The following is a 16269-nucleotide window of genomic DNA, read 5'->3' as shown; positions in this document are numbered from 1 at the left end:
CATGTCTGAGATGGCCTCTAAATCAAATGCCTTCGTCTTAGTCTCAGTCCAAAGCCCCCCGGGCCCCCAGGGATGTTCCGCACTCTCATAGGTATGATTCGTCTGCGTCCTCTTGCCTGTGGTGCCGAAACTTCCCTTCAGTGTCTCGATGAATGGTAAACTGTTGGTGTGGCCGAGATTTTAGAGATTAACTAGCCCAATCCCTTCGATTTATACACCACCCGTTAACAGTTGTTATTGGCGGAGCCACTAGGATGCTTTTTCTTTGTTTCAGTGAAAGGTCATCTTCCCACCAAACACCGACGTCGGTTATTTCCCTCGATCGCAAAACTCAAGAAGGAATCTCACAACCATTGGGCGCATCTGCCGAGACCCCCTGTCAAACCTCGTCTTTCATATTTTGTTCCATCTGCAGTCCCCTTCTGTGGTAGAGGCATGCAGGTGGTGGGTGGGCAGAGAGCGGGGCAGCACGTGTCTCTACTGCCCACAACAGAGACTGCTGTTCCCGGGCAGGCATCTGCTTCCTCACCTGGGGCCCTCACCATCTCTGCCTCGCTCGAGGCCAGCAGCCGTCCGTTCTGTCTGCCAGGCTCCTTACTGGCCTGCCCCACTGGCAGCCAGAGCTGAGCTCCTTCCACCTGCTGGCTGTTTATCTGGGACACAGGAGGAGTGGAGCACGGCCCCCCATGCACAGAGGAGCCGAGACTTTCCCTCTCAGAGCCCCAGGCAGATGACTGGCATGTCAGGTCTATCCAAAACCTCACGTTCTTCCTCTCCACTTGGGAGAGCAAACACCTGTGCCCGGTGGCTACCCACGGGACAGCGCACAGAGGACAGGTGGGGAGTGCCCGCAGAAAGTGGAAGAAGTCGCTGCTCTTTCCGTCCCGGTGGTGAGGGGCTCGCCGGGCTCGCTCACCCCACCGCTCGTCCTCTGGCAGGACTCTCGGCACCTGGGCAGCCCATCTGGGCTCCACCCTCCACCCTGCCCTCCACTCCTTTTTCGGAACCAAACCCCTGGTTTGGAGAGCATGGCAGGTTCCCATAGCAATGGGCCTTTTAGCTGTTTCCATGGCAACCAACACCCAGACCATTTAGTTGCTAGTCAACTGACAGCTGTAAGTGAATAGGTTTCAGTTGGGAATCTGAGCAATTGGCCAGGGGATTCTCTTCACGGAAAAAGAAACAATCACCCCAAAGGACACAGGACTCTTTCAGGCAGTATCTGTGGAGAGCCAGTACCGCCTTCCACCTCAGGTCGCATAACAATGCCCCTCCCATTCCCACCACACACACACACACACACACACACACACACACACACACACACACACACACACACACACACACACACACACACACAGTACCCCAGGCTTTTAAATCCTCTAAGCTGTTTTCAGTGCTGTGTCCTTCCCAGAGGGCCCTTAGGAAAAACACTTGTTCAAGAGGACTCTTGCCGGGGTGACATATCTCACACATAACCCTCTCCTGTCAGTGCTTTTCCTATGTGCCATGACCTCGTCCTCATACTGACCATTCCCCCCCACCCCCCCCCCCCGATGCCCAACTGTAGTTTATGAAATAATTATCCTCGGTAAGCAACCCAGTCATTTAAGCGATATTTTGCCTTTTGGATTATCTGACATGAATGGCTAATCCTAGACATTTTCCCTTAGCCCGGACCTCACCTACGTCAAGCCACTCTTCCTCCATCTGTGGGTTTCCTCAGAGAACAGACTGTTTTGTCAACCTCTGAAGCGTAATTAAGACCGATCTTAATTGTTTCTTTTAAAAAATCGCCTTAGATTTCAAAACCAAAAACGAACAGGATGAGAAATGACTCCATGCTTACTGCTTTTCATTAACCCGATGATCTGACTAAATGTCAGGCCTCCCACCTAACCCTTTCCCAAACTGGAGATACTGGAGGTTGGGTTTCTTTTATTCCGTAAGCCGGGGTGCTCCTTGTGCGTTTTAAATGACTGTGGAGTCTGGGACTGTTCTGCCCTGGAATTCATGCAGGAGAGAAGCTCTGTCTAAGCCTCCATGGCTCGCTCAGTGGACTAGAAAAGTATGAGACTGTCATTGGAAAGAGCATGACCTTTCTTATATAGCCTAAGGTTCAGTGCTTCTCAATGCTTTAATGACTCAGGGGGTGCCTATGAACTGTCTGTACAGAAGCCGACCTTTCAAACTAATCCCCCCACGGGAGCCCTACCTGGCTCACCGCTGCAGGCTCCACGTAGCCTCACAATGGCTGGTAAACAGTTATAAGCCGTTGCGTTACCTTTCTGCTCTGACTGAAGGGTATACACTAGCTGAGCTGCTTTTCTTCTGTCTTCTTTTAACACATGAGGTCACGAGTACAAAATGCAGGGCAGGTAGCTGTGAGCCTTGAAGGCGTTCAGTGACACGGGCAGTCTTCTGGGAATAGGGAGAGAGCAGGCATACGTGAGAACGGAGCTTTTCCAGGCATCTCAAAAAGTTCCATGCAGAGGATAGGCTCATTTTTCTGAGGTGATACATCATCACGCCTCAGACTGAACCTTCTGATTTTCCTGCTACTTCTTGATGAGGAACAAGATCTACCTCCTAGAAAAATAGGTAATATTTATCAAGCGTGTATGATGTGCCAGGGGTCATTCTAAGTGTTTTACGTGCATCATCTCGTTTAGTCCCCGCAGCCCTGCTGTTATTGTCCCTATTTAACAGGTAAGGAAACAAGCACAGAGAAGTTAAGGGATTTGAAGATTGCACTGGAGGTCCTATTAATTGGTGAAGCCAGGATCCAACTACTGGTAGTCTGAAGGCAGAAACCACAGCAGTTAACCACCTTTGGAATGGTCCACGCTGATAGACCTTGGGTCCAGCATGGGGAGACCCACGAGTGGGCTGACCTTCTACACACAGCGTGACAGCATACAGCACCAAGCTAAAGAGGACAGGGCTTGAATGGCTCTGGGAATGAACTAGTAAGTCTTGGCAGCTGATAACTTTATTCCTGATCTATGGCTGTCCCCTGGTGGTTTTCCTGGGAAACTCACAAGCCAAGGAAATCCAAGGTTCTAGTGAAGTTAGTGGGACAAAGTGAGCTGGACCAAATGGCTTACGTGCTGTATAAACACCCCAATCTAAGAGATGGCTTTTTGAGGTCTACGTTACCCAACTCACTTGTGAAGTGGGCTGTAATCCCTGTGACCGCTAAAAGCTGATTGACAACACATTGATTAAAACAGGCAGCAAAATATATGCCCCATATATTTTGAAGTGCACATACTTTGCGCTTCTAAAGCAGGAAAGTCCAAGATTTAATGAACTTGGCCATTATTTGCCGCAACTTCTCATTTCATGTTTAAGCTTCTAGGCTCTCCTCATGGTGGAAGATTCCTAAAAGACTACTGTGCTTCATGCCAGCTCGTAGCCTCTAACTCCCTGCCCCTTCCCCCGCAATTTAGTTCCCTTGACCTTTCAGATGTTATTATTCAACTAGGTGGTGTTTGCTTTCACTGCTTCTGGTGGCATAAGAGTGTGCAAAATAAAGCAAAAAATAAGGTCATTTTGTATAAAATAGGTAAAGTCTGGTTGGGCAGAAAGGGAAGAAAAGGCAGTTTCTGAAAGAGTCGTGTCTTTGCTGCACTCTGGGACCATGGAACCAGGGTGTCCACCCTCCACAGATCTGGGGGAAAACACTGGCCTGAAAGAAGCAGGTGACCGCTGCCAACATGCGGAAGGCAAGACTGCCACGTTTTTATTTCCGGGTGCATAAAGAGGCCACAGGTTAATGTTGTTAAAAAAAAAAAAAAAATCAAACGTCTGTTAATCAAGTGCTGCGTTTAATGAACACCGCCTAAGACAGGGGGTAACCTAAGGAGACAGCGGGTAACCGCAAACAACCGGCCATTCAGGGGTGAGTTTCCGTCATAAAGCGACCCCCCCTCCGCCCAGCTGCTGGGCGCCACCGGCCAGCATGTCACGATGGATGAAGCAGCGAACCAGCAGGTACTGTTAAGAGTCAGCAGGCTGGCTGGCCCAATGCGCTGAACTCAGTGAGGCACTTGGAGATGAGGAACTTGCAGATGTAATATCCCTGTTAGGTGGGGGAGGTGTGGAAACCCTCCTCCGCTGCGAGGGGCCGATAACCCGAGGGCAGGTTAGCCAATAGCCTGAAGCAGCCTCATTTGGGTCCTCACTGACCGGACCTTCCTTTTTCCAACGCAAAAAATACTGAAGACAAATTAAATCCATGCCTCTCTCTCCCTCTCTTCTTCCCTCCAACCCTTCACCAAAGATATTACAAGGGCAATAGTTCTGAGCTCTCAGGAAACAGGGTCTGGAACCTTCTGGAGACTGAGAGGCACCAAACAGCTGTGTCAAAATTCCTTTCCTTTAGGTTAGACTCGATTTCTCCTGCCCTCCCTCCGCCCGTTCCTCTCTCACCCCCACGCAACATGCTGGCATTAGCACCTCTAGCCTTCAATCTGCACTGGGATCTCCCAGCAGAAGAGATTCTGTTCCTTGTCGCCCAGAAGCTGCCACTTCACCATCACTTTTATCTGGAGAAAGAGAAAAAGAATTGGGAAAAATGAAAGCAGGCCCTCACCTCAATCCAGAACCGGTCTAACTATGAATCCGAGTTAACAAACTGCCTAACTCCTCAGACTTTCTTAAATCATGCCACCATGGAGGCCGCTTGGGACACGGGGGCAGCCTGTGGTCTTAAAAGACCAGCCAAGTGACACCTAGGATTCGGTGTCAGCGGCACCACATACTAACCTCGTTAACTCATCAGACATAATTTCTGAAGCATTCTTTTCCCTTTCAGATCAAAGGCACATGATAAAGCCTCGAGGGGAAGAGAATTTTACATTCAAACAATTTCTTATGTACTTGGCAATCTGATCTAGCTTTTTCCGAGGGTTAACCATGCATGAAGAAGAGAGTAGTTATTCGTAGGTGTAACAAAATACCTTGTTACTTGTTAGCCGAAAATGTCAGAACACAAAGGGTGTCCCAAGAAGTTTGTAAGTATAGGAATGGTTCCGGGAACAACAATGCTTCGTAGCAATACAACTTCAGTTAATTTCCTTAAACTGTTTTTGTTTTTTAATAATATACATCATTAGAAATCTCTGCTTTGACTTGTTATACTAGGAACTGTCTCTTCTAATTCTTAAAAAAAAAAAAAAAAAAATCACTGAGAATTTTCCAGTCATTTCTTATGTAGATATTAGCTTTCTTATGATTAGTTACTGCCCCTAATTTGGATTCAAATGTTTCTTTACAATTCAACATCTGAGTGACTGTGATACCTGCATCTCGAAACTTGCAAGTTTTTCAAGACTAGTACACATTAACTACTGTTTCACTTAGTGCTAGTTTAAGATGTTTTTCAAATGAAACGTAATTCACTTAACAGCTGCTACCATATAGGAAGTGCCTACTATGTATCAGGCCCTAATTAGACACTGTGTAAATGACCAAGGCTCAGAAATGCCTATGATTTTATAGATACTCCGCAAATTAATCTATAAACCTGTCCCTGACCCATAGGGTCTCTTATATCCCTTAAACATAGACTCCCTATATTACAGCCTCTTTGGAATGTTCTTTAATTACTTGCCGTTTCTAGAAAATAAATGGCCAGAATGCTCCTGGGTTCTACTTGATTTCCTTTCAAAATGTGCAGTGTTTTGTTTTGTTTTTTTTCTTCATGGAAAAAAGGAATCCCCTTACTTCTTCCATTACTTATCAGGATTCATATCTTTAATACAGGCCCATTCCAACAGGTTCTACCTCATGTGTGTGGTAGAAAAAGTAGTAGGTATAGCAGGGCGAGTCAAAGGAGAAGGCAGGGGCTGGGGTGGGGGGGCGGGATAGGGGGAGAAAGAATTGTGTGGAAAAGTGACCTCTTTGCTATGGAGCTAGGAAACTACTGCTCTCTTGTTAAGAGATTAATGGAGAAACCAGAATTTTTCTATAACTTGACATCTTGAACTACTTGACAACTGCCTAAAATCTTTTAACAGTGCACAGGTTTTGGGGTCACAAGGCCAAGGATCTAGACGTAATATTTCTTAGAGTAGACACTGCTCATTTTGCTTAACATTGGAGGCTCAAGTTTCTTCATTTGCAAAAAGGGATAATACTGCCTCCCCAAAGCATGGTCATGAGAATCCAGGAAGATACTGTGTATCAAAATGGCATCATGAGGCCCAGGCTAACGATTAGGCCACAAAGAACAAAGGGGCACGGGGAAAAATACCCGCCCCACCTCGTGATTCCTAACACTCAAATTCATCTCCTTGCCCCCAGCTTCTGCTTCTTCATCATAGAGAGACGAAGGACTCCTACCCAATCTTTTCTTCCTGCCCCCCCCACCCCACCACCCCCCATCAGATTCCTCATCTAGTCACAAGGCTACCAGTGTCCTGAACAACGACGTCACTTACAGAGGGGTATTCATTCTTCACTGGTAGTTTATTCAGGTAGCTATAGGTCTTGCCTTGCTGGATGGGGCAGTTGATTCCACTCTTACAACCATCAGCCTCAGGAATGGGAAAGGGAACTGCTACGCCCATCAGGATGCCATACACCAAAGCTTTGCTACCCTGAGATGAAACATCTAAGAGGAAAGAAAGAGAATGAGATAGTGACAGGGACAGCTTATTTCTAAACTCGAAGTAAAAGAGTCAGATACGTTCTCAAGCAGTGGCAATGCTATGATAGCAAACCATAAAGTCTGTACTTCTTAACTCCTAGAGTCTACTTCTCTTTGTAGGTATGCTTAGTACCTCTAAGGATGCTACAGAATGAGTATTCACTTAAAAAAAAAAAAAAAAAAGCAAGGGAGAGAGCGGTTTTCTTTGCTCCCAACCCCACCCTGCTCTTCCTTGCCTGTCAGTTTCTCAGGAGAATCAGAGCTACCTGGATAAATAACCTTATCCAGCAAAGTAACTGAGTCTTTTGGGGCAGTAAACTTTGTTTCCTAACTACGTCAGCTTCCATCAGAGCGTACTGTGTATCTTACAGAGCTTTAGAAGATTGGTCTCTGAATTCTCCAATGCCCTGCTCACAAGATTCCTTTAGAAAATAAGGAACCAGAAAGGAATCTCCGCAGAAATGCAGTTAAGTAACAGTAAGAGATAACCCTTTAGAAACTGGGTAAGGTTTGAAAGATGAGGTACATCTCTTGACATCCTCTACCCTCCATATCACAAGATGGGCAGGAAGAATAAATGCAATAAAATTAGGGCAACCAGGGTTATCAGCTGTTAGGCTATTGTGGAGATCCAGGGTATTGGCTTGGTTCCCTCCCTCCCTCCCATCCTTCCTTCCTGTCTTTCTTTTTCTTTCTTTCTTTCTTTCTTTCTTTCTTTCTTTCTTTCTTTCTTTCTTTCTTTCTTTCTTTCTTTCCTTTCTTCTTTCTTTCTTTCTTTCTTTCTTTCTTTCTTTCTTTCTGGGATGGGGATTACTTTTGTTTAGAAGGTACATTTTGGGGGGTGCCTGGTAGAACACGTGACTTTTGATCTCGGGGTTGTGAGTTTGAGCCCCATGTTGGGTACAGGGATTATCTAAAAAAAAAAAAAAAAAATCTAAAAAGAAAAAAAAAAGAAGGTACATTTTTGGTTTGGGACAATAGAGGGGCAGGGTATCATCCAGGAGAGAAAACAACTCTAGTATTTAATGCTGTCTTCAGGCTTAAAAGAAGGAGATGACAGGAACTTTGACATTTCTTATTAGACTGCCACATCTAGTTCCATAGGATAGAAAACGAGTAAAGGATTCAAGGTTGATACCCCTTGTGGAAATAAAGATTTTGCATTTGTCTAGATTCCTGGGAAGCTGAAGGTGATAAATGTGGTACCAGAAAGCAACAAGTTCCAATAATATTTCTTTACGTTGAGGAAGGAAGCTCAGATTTTTTTTCCTTGGGTCCCAAATGAATTCCCTCAACCTTACAGAGGGGAAGTCTGAGCTTTGCAGAAGTTGGAAGGGAGGTCACAGACTTCCTGACTGCAATTCCTTCCCCCATATCCCTGTACTGATTCCAACATTTGAGACTGATGTTCTGCTTTATGATGAATTGGAAGTCAAGAGCCACTTTTACTTACTACTGGTGAAGGTGACATTGACACTGTAAGACTGGCCTTTGTGCAATTTGCAGGGCTGGGTGGGGCATGGGCTCACATTCAGCTCCTTTATAACTCCAAACCCAGAACCTGTGAAAAAAAAGAAACATGAATTGGAATAGGAGGCAAGGTAAACCACCTGTGCTATTTCCTACCTAATGGAAAGGTGCTCTGCTCGTCAGGAAACTCTTCCTATTATTTGATGGGTGAAGGGGAATTAAGAAAATGAGTTAAGTATATAAAGGCAGCTTCCCTGCTCCGTATCCTGGCAGGAAGGACTATGCCAGGGCAAGTCATCTCCACCCCTCCTTCCATCCCCAGGTAGGATTTAAAGCAGCATACATATGGCGCAAGTGATGGCTCAAAGCTTCGGTGCTGTTTCCACTTGGACTCTTGAGCCTGGCTGCTTCTGAGCTGCCCCCGCCCCCCATCCTTTCTTCCAATCCTGTCCCGGTACGGATCCAAATCAGTGATCTCCGAGCTTTGTACACCCCTACCAGTGAAAACGATTTTAAGAACGCATCCACAGTATACAGTTGGACACTCCACTTTAGAAACGTGTTCTTCAAGATAAGTGTCTCTGAGACAGGGTGTGTGTCTTTTTGTAAAAAGCTCAGTCCAAACAAAGACAAAAGTGCTGTTTGTTCCCAAGAAATGCTTGACCTAAACAGGTTAAGTAAAGTCTTTAAGAATCTCATTGCCGCATCCGGGTCCCTGAAACTGGACAGCCGAATCGAGAGAATGCAAGCAAACTGCCTGGTAACACCGCTTATAGCAATGGCTCTGCCATTCAGCCATCACTGCTGAGGTAGGCTCTGGGACCGAGCGCCTGGGTTTGCAATCTCACTGGCTCCCTTACTCACGGTGAAACCTCAAAACAAGGCACTTCACCCCTCTGGGGATAACAACAGTAACTGCCTCATAGGGTAGGTGAGTGAACACACAGAAAGGTCTCAGGTAAGTCTTTGCAACATGGTAATGCTATATAAATGTTTACTTTATTATCATCACATCGGGATTCAGTCCATGAATTTAATCTAGAATAGTTGCTGTGGGTGGGTTAGTAAGTCCCCTTTTCACACAAAAGCTGGGCCTCTCCTCTGCAGTCATCAGGTTGGCTCAGCCCATGGGCTATGAAATGAGAAGCTCATGTAGACACACTTGGCTTTCCCAGCCTGTGCCTGCTCTTGGGTGAACGGTTTCATCCTACTGACCAGCACTCCTCCAGCTAAGTCTGTGAGTAATAACTTGCAGTCCCTCAGCCCCCTGCTTGCTTCTCCGTCATTGCAAGGTTCCAAGGTTTTCGAAATACACACGCGAGAATTCTCTTCTTTAAGCACTGTCTTCTACTCTGTCCTCCGATAGACAGGGAAAAAATATCCAGAACTTTAATCAACAACCTATTGAAAATCAGTGCTTATGGGGCGCCTGGGTGGCTCAGTCGGTTGAGCGTCCGACTTCGGCTCAGGTCATGATCTCGCGGTCCGGGAGTTCGAGCCCCGTGTCGGGCTCTGTGCTGACAGCTCAGAGCCTGGAGCCTGCTTCAGATTCTGTGTCTCCCTCTCTCTCTGACCCTCCCCCATTCATGCTCTGTCTCTGTCTCAAAAAACAAAATATACATTAAAAAAAAAAAAAGAAAAAAGAAAATCAGTGCTTATGCTAAAGCTTTCAACGTCTGCTTCAACGTGCTTCTCTCAAGGCTGGGTCACGTGATTAGTACTTGTAGCTCCTTGAGTTTTACTGACAAGAGGTTCTTGGACTTCCAATGTCAACAGAACTCCTCAGTCCTAACTGGCAAAAATAGCAAAACCAGTTTGCTTGGCCCCATTTCTTACTTGAGGAAATACTTCTCCCAGGGAAAGGGGTCATAGAGAGTGGAACTCAAAAATCTTTTGATGTGGGCACTGAAGTTTACATTGTTACTTCCCAATTCAAAAGTAAATTGAAAATCTGTAACTGAAACCCTCCCTTCCTTAAGAAGCACTTGCCATAGGTGTATATCTGGATTTGGTTTCCTTGGTCTTTTTTTTTTTTTTTTTTCTGATGTTTATTTTTGAGAGAGAGAGAGAGAGAGAATGTGCACTTGTGGGGGAGGGGCAGAGAGAAGAGAGAGGGGCGATGAGGCGCTCCCTCAAAATCAAGGAGTGTGAGGTCATGACCTGAGCTGCAGTCATGCGCTTAACCACCTGAACCACCCAGGCATCCCCCCCCCTTTTTTTAATGTTAATGTTACCACTGAAACTCAAGGTGGTTCACAGACACCCACTAATTTCCTACCACGAACTAGCTGTGAGACTTGGGTTTGGGGCATGTGGGTGGCTCAGTGGTTAAGTGTCCGCCATCGGCTTAGATCATGATCTCATGGTTTAAGAGTTCGAGCCCCAAGTTGGGCTTTGTGCTGACAGCTCAGAGCCTGGAACCTGCTTAGGGTGCTGTCTTCCTCTCTCTTCTCCTCCCCAGCTTGCTCTTTCTCAAAAATAAATAAACATTAAAAAGAGAGAGAGAGAGAGAGAGAGAGAGAGAGAGAGAGAGAGAGAGAACGAACTTGGGTAAGTTACTCCATGTGCCTATTTCCTATCTGTAAAACAGATCCTGAGGGCTGGATGAGTTGATAGTGTCTTTGTCCAAATTTGGCCACTAAGTTTAATGGAGGGATAGGCAGTAATTTGAGGTGATAATAGGATCTTTCAAGTGCCACTAGTTTAGTGGAACAGCATTTGCTAAGTATTAATAGACCAGCAGTCTTATTCCTTAACCAATCCTGTCCCCTAGCCTAACTCTGCTTTTGCCTCAAAATGAACTGATGACATAGTGGAAGGAGTATTTATTCTCTCATCTACTTTTGCTTTAAAAAGTTTTTTTTTTTTAATGTTTATTTTTTAGAGGAAGACAAAGCGTGAGCCGGGGAGGGGGAGGGGCACACACAATTTGAAGTTTCCTTCCAGCTCACAAATTTTGTCTTCTTTCATTTATCACTACACCTTTCCACGTCAGAAAACGTTCTGCTAGAATAGTTAATTCTATAGACTTGGCTGAACGAAAGAACTCACAATTTCCTACAAGCCCCGCTGTACTTCCCAACAAAGATCCCTACCACAGCGCCAAGACGGGTTATGTGTCACAAGCTGTGTCACAGCAACACGAGCTTTATAGATAGGAGGAGACAGTGATTAAGAATCACCCAATTATATAGCACAAAGGAAGCGGTAACGGAATAAATCATGAAAAGCAGAATTGACTTTTGACTTGTCAGCAAAAGGGAAATTAAAAATAAAAGCAAACGGAGTAGGGAGGGAGAGGTCATCCAAAGACACAAAGCAGACATACAAAGTTCTGTGCCCCTCACGTCCCGCGCATCATTGGAACCTTCAGTTAGTTGTCTGTGCTACAAACTTCAGAAAACTTCTGCAAAAGGCCCAGCTCCAGTTAATGTCCAGGGACCCCCAAAACGCGTCCCAGGAAGAGGCGAAGTTGTGAGCCATTGGGTTTCGCCCCCCGCACCTTCTCCCCAACCCCAGCCCACTCCACGTGGGGTCCGAGGCTGAACCTGGCCGCCCGCGGGACCCGCCCAACCCAGCCGGGGGTCTCGGCGCGGAGTTCGGGTGGGGGCTCCCGCAGAGGGCGCGGGAATCTCGGGCCGGCTCCGGCTCACCGCAGTCCTTGAAAATCACTGGCTCGGCGAGGGCGGAGGCGCTGAGCGCCAGGAGCACGAACGCGACGGCCAGGGAACGCATCGCAGCTGAACAGGTTCCAAGCACGAAGAAGGAAGAAGCGACCGCCTCAGTCACAAGATAAACCTGCCCGGGCGGGCCTGGGGAGGAGCCAGGTCAGGCGACTCTCACCAGCAACCAGGGCCGGGCCCGCCCGCGCTCCGCCCCGCCCGCTCCAGATTGCCGAGCTCGGCTCGGTCCCGCCTAGATGCCCGCTATCTCCGCCCACCTTGTCCGCTCCGCCACCGGGTAGGCTAGAATCCATCTCCGCCCCGTTCCGCTCCTCCCTCCGGCGCTCCGCCCAGGTTTTGTTGGTGCACCCCAGCTTCCGTAATGGGGCATTTAGCCAATCAAATCCCTTCTCCTCCACCACCACCCAATGGGTGTGCTCGGAGGCGGGGTCTCCGTGGGTCCCGTCTCCGGAGGCCCAGATGGAGAAGGCGATTGGGGTGACGCGAGGGGCGGAGTTTGTGGAGGAAGATGGCGGCCGCCCGTGGGTTATCGCTAATGGCCGTGGCGCTGAGGGTGGTCACTCCCTGGGCAAGGGGCAGGTACCAAGGCTACAAAGGCACCTGGGAAGGGTGTTAGTTTCTGCGCCTCCAGGACTAAGGGGGAAGCCAAGGCCTGCGGGGGAGGCGAGGGTGAGGCTGTCCAGGTGGAGGTCGTCAGGTTTGGCGTGAGGCTGTCCAGGTGCAGGTCACCAGGTGCCCATCTGCTCCAGGCTCATCCTCCTCCCTTGCGCAATAGGCTCCTCGCGGCCTCTTGCGGACCTCAGGCTCGTCGGGAAGCGTCGTCCTCCAGCTCCGAGGCCGGAGAAGGACAGATCCACCTGACCGACAGCTGCGTCCAGGTAGGAGGTCGGACTCGGGGCGGCGGCGCCAGGGTGTCAGGAGTGCGGGGACTTGCCCTTGGCTCACCCTTGTTCCTCCCCTTGCCTGGCATTCTTGATCCCCCTTCCTGCATTTCAGAGGCTTCTGGAAATCACCGAAGGGTCAGAATTCCTCAGGCTGGAGGTGGAGGGAGGCGGATGCTCCGGATTCCAATACAAATTTTCACTGGATACAGTTATCAATCCCGACGACAGGCAAGGAGGAAGGGGTGGGTCCTCAGAGAATGTGCGGGAGGGATAAAAGTGCACATTTAAATTTTTTTTTTTTTCAACGTTTTATTTATTTTTGGGACAGAAAGAGACAGAGCATGAACGGGGGAGGGGCAGAGAGAGAGGGAGACACAGAATCGGAAACAGGCTCCAGGCTCTGAGCCATCAGCCCAGAGCCCGACGCGGGGCTCGAACTCACGGACCGCGAGATCGTGACCTGGCTGAAGTCGGACGCCTAACCGACTGCGCCACCCAGGCGCCCCAAAAGTTCACATTTAGTTCAAATTTGAAAGGTTTGCTGAGAATGCCTAACACCACCCTTCTCACACAGTGGGAATACAGTGAGGATTTGTGTCATGCTTCAAAATAACTATGCTATAGGAAGAAAATTGGCCTGCCGACGTCCCTAGTGTAACTGGTAAGAGAGCCAGCCTGGACTGGATTCCAGTCCTAAATCCTTAACCATTTACCAGTATTCATTCCATGGGCTCTTTTTGCCTCGGAGAAAAGCAGTACTTGTTAGAGATAACAAGGGATGCTTCCTCTGTATTTCTAAAAAAAATTTTTTTAAATGTCTCTTTATTTTTGAGAGAAAGAGCATGAGCAGGGGAGGGGCAGAAAGAGAGAGGGAGACATAGAATCTGAAGCAGGCTCCAGGCTCCGGCTTGAACTCACGAACCCTGAGATCATGACCTGAGCCGAAGTCGGAGGCTTAATCAACTGAGCCACCCAGGTGTCCCATCTGTATTTCTAAAACAGAATGTGTACCTCTGGGCTCAGAGGGTGTAATGTTTTTGGTGTTTATGATAGTCGTTAATGTCTTCCTCCTGTCTTTTCAGGGTATTTGAACAGGGTGGGGCAAGAGTGGTGGTTGACTCTGATAGCTTGGCCTTCGTGAAAGGGGCCCAGGTGGACTTCAGCCAAGAACTGATCCGCAGCTCATTTCAAGTATTGAACAATCCTCAAGCGCAGCAAGGCTGCTCCTGTGGCTCATCCTTCTCTGTCAAACTTTGATGCGACGGCAGGTGACCCAGAGATTGCTTCCACTTGCACCAATTTGAGGAGCCTGGCAGTAGTAGAATTCTAGAGGTTTCCTTCCAATCATCGTTCTCTCAATTGTTTTTTTCCCTTCAGTCTAGGAGTGTTGTGTTTGCCACTGTTATTTTCAGAACGTGAAGCTTTTAATCTTGATTTAATTTCACTCACACAGTTCTGAGGCCAAGCGTCTAGATGCGATGATCTAAGCTCTGCTAACTTGTTGAAACCCACCCTGTGTAATCTGTAGAGCCTTCAGAGTTCCAGAGTTTCGAGTTACTTCTCTGGCCTTCAGAGCTGCTTGTACATATGCGTATAGCTATGTATAAAAGCTTTATTTTGAAGGAAGTCCTTATTGTGTTCTGGATCAGGGTCACAGATCGGGGACCTTAACTCCGGTTACCAGGCTAGAGAGGATGAGAAAGGCAGTGTTCTCTTTTTTCATCTCACCCTTCCTGAATGTGTTACTAGACATCCGTCTTTTTCTTTTCTTTTCTTTTCTTTTCTTTTCTTTTCTTTTCTTTTCTTTTCCTCTTCTTTTTTTTTTTTTGGCATCCTTATTTTCTATGCAGCTCATTCTCCACTTTCCGTTTGTTAGGGTAAATCCTTTTTTCTTTCTTACTCCTCATTCTGTTAAATTTACAAAACCAGTAGCTCACCCAGAAAACTTGGATCGAACCCCCGCTGATAACCTGAATCATTTGGAAAGTAGGCCCCATACTCCATACTCACAGAGACATTTCAAGATTCTGTGATCATTCAGTGACTGATATGTTGCTTCACTTATTGTGTAAAATGTCTTTTGTCTCGTGCATAGCAGGACATGGTTTTTGTGTTGGTATGGATATGGATAGTTAGGGATTACCAGATAAAATGTAAGATGCCCAGTTAAATTTGAATTTCAAAATACACATAATTTTTAGTATAAGTGTGCCCCAAATATTTCGTGAAACATATTTATACTAAAAATTATGTGTGGTTTATTTGAAATTCAAATTTAACTGGGCACTGTGGTTTTTTTTTTTTAAGTTTATTTATTTTGAGAGAGAGAGCGAGTGGGGGAGGGGGAGGGGCAGAGAGAGAGAGAGAGGAAGAGAGAATTTCAAGGAGGCTCCACACACATTGCGGAGCCCAGTGTGGGGCTTGAACTCACAAACTGTGAGATCATGACCTAAGCCAAAACCAAGAGTTGGATGCTTAATCGACTGAGCCACCCAGGCGTCAGGGACATTGTGTATTTCTGTTTGTTAAACCTGGCAGCTTTATTTTAGGGTCACTGAAAGAAAAGCTTTTTTTTTTTTTTTTTTAAAGTTTTATTTATTTATTTTGAGAGAAAGAGTGTGAGTTGGGGAGGGGAGAGAGGGGGAGAGAGAGAATCCCAAGCAGGCTCTGTGCTGACAGCTGCATCTCATGAACCATGAGATCATGACCTGAGCTGAAATCAAGAGTCTGGTGCTTAACCGAACGAATGAGCCACCCAGGCGCCCCAAGGAAAGCTTTTTAAGCCAAAATTCCGATGGATTTTAAAGTACTTGTTTGGGTATGGCACTTAATTAGTCTACAGATCTAGAAATAGTTGTGGCATGTGTGTGACAGGGAGCTGGAACTGTATGGACAACTAAAAAAAGAAATACCACTGTCATAACAAATGATTTATTAATGCTCATGTCGGGAGAACCACAACCAAATTGATTATGGAAGAATTACTGGTTAAACCCTTGTTTTCCTCAAGAGCCTTAAAGTTTGTTACGGCAAAACTTGCATTTCTGGACTGGATTGGAATTAAGGTCATTCATTAAAAGAATTTACCATTAAAAAGGGAAATGCAGAGTTTAGAGAAAAGTATCTGGGACAGAAGCTTAGGTACTTATATTTTCAATGTGGGAAAACCTAGAATTTGGAGAAAGCAAGCCTATTGTGAGTACAAAGAGGAAACAAAGGGAGGCTCAGATACCTGAGCTTTCTTGGCAGTTTTCCATGGAAGGAGGCAGAGAGCAGCATACCATAGGGGCATCTGTGTGGCTTTACTTAGATACCTAAAGATGCATCAGTACCTGGGCCTGATAAGATCTTCAGCTCAGACTAAGTTTTTCCATCCTCGTTAAAAAGAGATTTCGCTACATTTTATGTATTAGAACCTGTTTAAAGAGTGCACTTTATTTTTGTTTATTTTTTGAAGGAAGCCCTGTACCCAACATGGGCCTTGAACTCATGACCCTGAGATCAAGAGTTGCATGTTACACTGACTGAGCCAGCCAGGTGCTCCATGATTTGGTGATTTTAAAACTCATGCCGAGCA

The 16269-nt window shown here is 46.7% G+C and overlaps 2 protein-coding genes across 2 annotated transcripts; one reads left to right on the top strand and one right to left on the bottom strand.

Annotated features, from left to right (window-relative positions):
- Positions 1-3811: 3811 nt before the first annotated feature.
- On the bottom strand, positions 3812-11968 carry NPC2 (NPC intracellular cholesterol transporter 2). The gene is made up of 4 exons (XM_025918817.2): positions 11779-11968; positions 8109-8216; positions 6447-6619; positions 3812-4550 (listed from the first exon to the last, which is right to left on the bottom strand). The coding sequence occupies exons 1-4, from the start codon at positions 11858-11860 to the stop codon at positions 4464-4466; spliced, it is 450 nt and encodes a 149-aa protein (XP_025774602.1). The 5' UTR covers positions 11861-11968; the 3' UTR covers positions 3812-4463.
- Positions 11969-12263: 295 nt separating this feature from the next.
- Positions 12264-14314, top strand: ISCA2 (iron-sulfur cluster assembly 2). Its single transcript, XM_086709272.1, has 4 exons — positions 12264-12387; positions 12584-12686; positions 12805-12920; positions 13775-14314. Exons 1-4 carry the CDS (start codon positions 12317-12319, stop codon positions 13947-13949), a joined length of 465 nt encoding a protein of 154 aa, XP_086565398.1. The 5' UTR covers positions 12264-12316; the 3' UTR covers positions 13950-14314.
- Positions 14315-16269: the final 1955 nt, after the last annotated feature.

The sequence above is a fragment of the Puma concolor genome, chromosome B3, assembly GCF_028749965.1.
Source record: "Puma concolor isolate L17-30 chromosome B3, mPumCon1.1.hap2, whole genome shotgun sequence".
NCBI lineage: Eukaryota > Metazoa > Chordata > Mammalia > Carnivora > Felidae > Puma > Puma concolor.
Note: the sequence above shows the minus strand (reverse complement) of the source record. Positions and strands in the feature narration are given on the sequence as shown.

Excerpts from the sequence above, each read along its gene's own strand:
- NPC2 (XM_025918817.2), bottom strand. The coding sequence starts at position 11,860 with ATGCGTTCCCTGGCCGTCGCGTTCGTGCTCCTGGCGCTCAGCGCCTCC. Across the intron at positions 8,217-11,778 it reads AGTGATTTTCAAGGACTGCG|GTTCTGGGTTTGGAGTTATA; the intron begins GTGAGCCGGAGC and ends TTTTTTTCACAG. Across the intron at positions 4,551-6,446 it reads TGAAGAATGAATACCCCTCT|ATAAAAGTGATGGTGAAGTG; the intron begins GTAAGTGACGTC and ends CTCTTTCTCCAG.
- ISCA2 (XM_086709272.1), top strand. The coding sequence starts at position 12,317 with ATGGCGGCCGCCCGTGGGTTATCGCTAATGGCCGTGGCGCTGAGGGTG. Across the intron at positions 12,687-12,804 it reads TGACCGACAGCTGCGTCCAG|AGGCTTCTGGAAATCACCGA; the intron begins GTAGGAGGTCGG and ends CCTGCATTTCAG. Across the intron at positions 12,921-13,774 it reads GTTATCAATCCCGACGACAG|GGTATTTGAACAGGGTGGGG; the intron begins GCAAGGAGGAAG and ends CTGTCTTTTCAG.